At 42.6% G+C, this 3,390-nt stretch overlaps 1 protein-coding gene across 1 annotated transcript; it reads left to right on the top strand.

Annotated features, from left to right (window-relative positions):
- Positions 1-357: 357 nt before the first annotated feature.
- LOC105508940 (pseudouridine-5'-phosphatase-like) lies at positions 358-975 on the top strand. Its single transcript, XM_011937966.1, has 2 exons — positions 358-523; positions 653-975. The coding sequence occupies exons 1-2, from the start codon at positions 358-360 to the stop codon at positions 973-975; spliced, it is 489 nt and encodes a 162-aa protein (XP_011793356.1).
- Positions 976-3,390: the final 2,415 nt, after the last annotated feature.

Genomic DNA, 3,390 nt, shown 5'->3' with positions numbered 1-3,390 from the left:
ATCAAATTTGATTAGACCGAATTGATCATATAATGCTCAGTGCAGAAGATTAGGATGAAATATGTCAGATGCTTGGATTAGAAAGGTGAGGTCTCCATCCCAGCTAACACAGTGAAACCCCATCTCTACTAAAAATACGAAAAGCTAGCCTGGTGTAGTGGCACACACCTGTAGTCCAGCTACTCCAGAGGCTGAGGCAGGAGAATCGCTTGAACCTGGGAGGTGGAGGTTGCAGTGAGCTGAGATCGTGCCACGGCACTACAGTCTGGGTGACAGACTAAGACTCCGTCTCAAAAAAAAAAAAAAAGATGAGGTCTCTTTGCTCTTCACTCCCACCCAGACCGAGAAGGCAGCACCATGGGAGCACCCCTGCCCACACCCTCACCACAGCTCATCACCCACCTCGTCTTTGACATGGATGGCCTTCTTCTGGATACTGAATGGCTATATTCAGTGGTGTTTCAAGAAATATGCGATTGCTATGAAAAGAAATACAGCTGGGATGTAAAGTCCCTGGTAATGGGTAAGTAGGCATTAGAGGCAGCACAGATTATAATAGACATCTTGCAGCTCCTGATGTCCAAGGAGGAGCTGGTGGAAGAAAGCCAAACAGAGTTAAAGGAAGTGTTCCCTACAGCTGTGCTCATGTCAGGGGCTGAGAAATTCATCGTCTACCTGCAGAAACACAGCATCCCGTTTGCCATGGCCATCAGCTCAGGGTCTGCCTCATTGGAGATGAAGGCAAACCAACACAAGGAGTTCTTCAGCTTGTTTTCTCACATCATGCTTGGAGATGACCCCAAAGTCCAGCACAGCAAGCCAGACCCCAACATCCTCCTAGCTTATGCCAAGAGGTTCTCTCCCTGTCCTCCTATGGAGAAGTGCCTTGTCTTTGAAGATGCTCTCAACGAGGTGGAGGTTAGCCTGGCAACCGGGATGCAGGTGGTCATGGTTCCAGACAGAAACTTGAGCTGAGACTTGAGGAGAAAGGCCACCCTGGTGCTGAATTCCCTGAAGGACTTCCAGCCTGAGCGGTTTGGTTTGCTCCACCCCCAGCCCACTCTCATGGTCCACACTGCTGGGGGAAAGGGAAAGAAATCAGCAACTCCCAAATCCCAGGCTGCACAGTGATTTTAGCCTCCTAAGGTTTGCCTTTCCATCCTGCGTTGGCTTGCCCCACTCTAAAATGTTGATGAAATGTAGCTTGACAGCTGAGAGAAACTTAGTAGAGACAAAAACAAAGCCCAGAGCAAAGACTGAACTTGAATTACCATCTCAAAAACCAAGCTGATGGAATATGTGATAAAGTGAATGTACATGCACATACATATGTATCAGTATGTTCATATGCATATAGGCATTACATGTATATGTATGTAGATATATGCATGTCTGTATATGTAAGATGTATCCTTTTCCAAGACAAAATGGAACATCATTTCTCTTTTGTTCTAGTTTTTCTGAAACCCTGGCTGGAAAAATGTAAACTATGTATGCATGTAAGTATATGCTTCATGTGTACATATGTATGTATTATACGTGTATTTATATCGATTATCCACATCACTCTCCTCGGTGTTCATGTCAACATGCAATGGCAACTGACAAAGTGAGAAGATAGTCCTGGCTGGTTTGCGATCTGAGTGGGAAAGTCATTTTTGGTGAGCACTAAGAAATATTTCTCCTTATTAGCTAACATTAAAATTCCTTCTGTGACCTCAGAATATCTCTGGATTTTCACTTTATCGACTGACTCTGAGCCACATCATCTATAATTTGTTGTTAGGGTGAACACAACTGTAGCATTTATCTGGTATCTACATCTTTATCCACACTGGAGAATGTTTTCTACCTCACAATAACCATTTGCCTCATTTAAGAACACTGATGGCCTACACTTTTTGTATAGAAATAGAATTTGATTTCAGAATGTGTGCTTAGTGAGACTGAGTGCCCATGAACAATTTTGGAATCATTGATCAGACATTGCACTTCTGTGATTATTCACTTTTATAGATTTACTCAGTCTTTAGAATTTGTCTATGATTTGTCAGAGAAAAGTGGTGATAGCCTTGGAAATGGGGAGTGAAGAAGTGCTGCTCAATTGTGGCTCAGCCATTCCCCGTGGCCTCTGCCCTTTGACATCCTTGAGCTACTCTTCAACTCTGGAAGTTGTGGACAAACCGTAGGAATGCATGTGTGCGTCTGGTGGAGTCACTGTGGACGACAGGCCCTGGCTATTGATTGATTGTGCATCACTTTAGCAAATTCATTTGCTCATTCCTTTTTTTTTTTTTTTCTTTTCTGAGATGGAGTCTCACTCTGTCACCATGCTGGAGTGCAGTGGCATGATCTCAGCTCGCTGCAACCTCCATCTCCCGGGTTCAAGAAATTCTCCTGCCTTGGCCTCCCAAGTAGCTGGGACTACAAGCATGCACTACTACACCTGGCTAATTTTTGTATTTTTAGTAGAGACAGGGTTTCACCATTTTGGCCAGGCTAATCTCGAATTCATGACCTCAAGTGATCCACCTGCCTGGGTCTCCCAAAGTGTTGAGATTACAAGCATGAGCAACTGCACCCAGCCCATTTCCTCATTCCTGATGGCCTGTATACATTTCTGCACTTTGAATTCTCCTTCAAACCAGTTGTAATGTCTTACAGTTTCCCTCATAAATTGAATTAGTTTAATAAAATTTTGTAACATATGTTAAAAAAAAAAAAGAAGAAGAAGAAGAAGAAGAAGAAAAGATGAGGTCTCTTTCGTAAACCATTGAATACATGTGGGCAAAACCAGTTCACTTACCCTCTCCTAGGCTGATGCCCCAGGCAGTTTCCTCACTGAGGCAAATTCTGCTTATTCAAATCCTTATTTGAATAATAATAGCAGAAGAAGTTCAGGCTGGCTCAGATGATACTCTTGGAATTGCTTTTAAGATACAGATATGAAACCAGTCCCATGGCAAAAATAATTTCTCCAACCTCTATTTTTAATCTCTAAAATACCGTACTGATCAGGCCAGTGTAGGAAGAAGTAGGATAATTTTAATATTAATATCCTACCAAATATTAATAGACTGCTCTTGCCTTCCCCATCCTCACTCCCACCTGTTTTGTGCCGACAATCGAGCCAATCATTCAATGCTTTCAGAAAGATTTTTTTAAATAAAATTGTACCCACTCTCCATCTTACGGTTTATTGCTACTTCTCTCAAGTGTTCCTTTTCTACCCCATCTCTTCTTCCCAATCCCGCTATCAAAAAGCGACTTCTTCTGAACTCTTACAGGGCTACTCTCTAGTCGTGGCATTTGCATATAGTCTTGTATATGATAAATACATGCAATTCATTCATTCTTTCAATTAACGAATATTTCCTGAGGGCCTGCTCT

Source organism: Colobus angolensis, unplaced genomic scaffold, assembly GCF_000951035.1.
Source record: "Colobus angolensis palliatus isolate OR3802 unplaced genomic scaffold, Cang.pa_1.0 Scaffold169, whole genome shotgun sequence".
NCBI classification, from domain to species: Eukaryota; Metazoa; Chordata; class Mammalia; order Primates; family Cercopithecidae; genus Colobus; species Colobus angolensis.
Note: the sequence above shows the minus strand (reverse complement) of the source record. Positions and strands in the feature narration are given on the sequence as shown.

Bases quoted from the DNA above. Each gene is read 5' to 3' on its own strand.
- LOC105508940 (XM_011937966.1), top strand. From the start codon at position 358: ATGGGAGCACCCCTGCCCACACCCTCACCACAGCTCATCACCCACCTC. The intron at 524-652 runs GTAAGTAGGCAT...TGCTCATGTCAG, and splicing joins TGTAAAGTCCCTGGTAATGG to GGGCTGAGAAATTCATCGTC.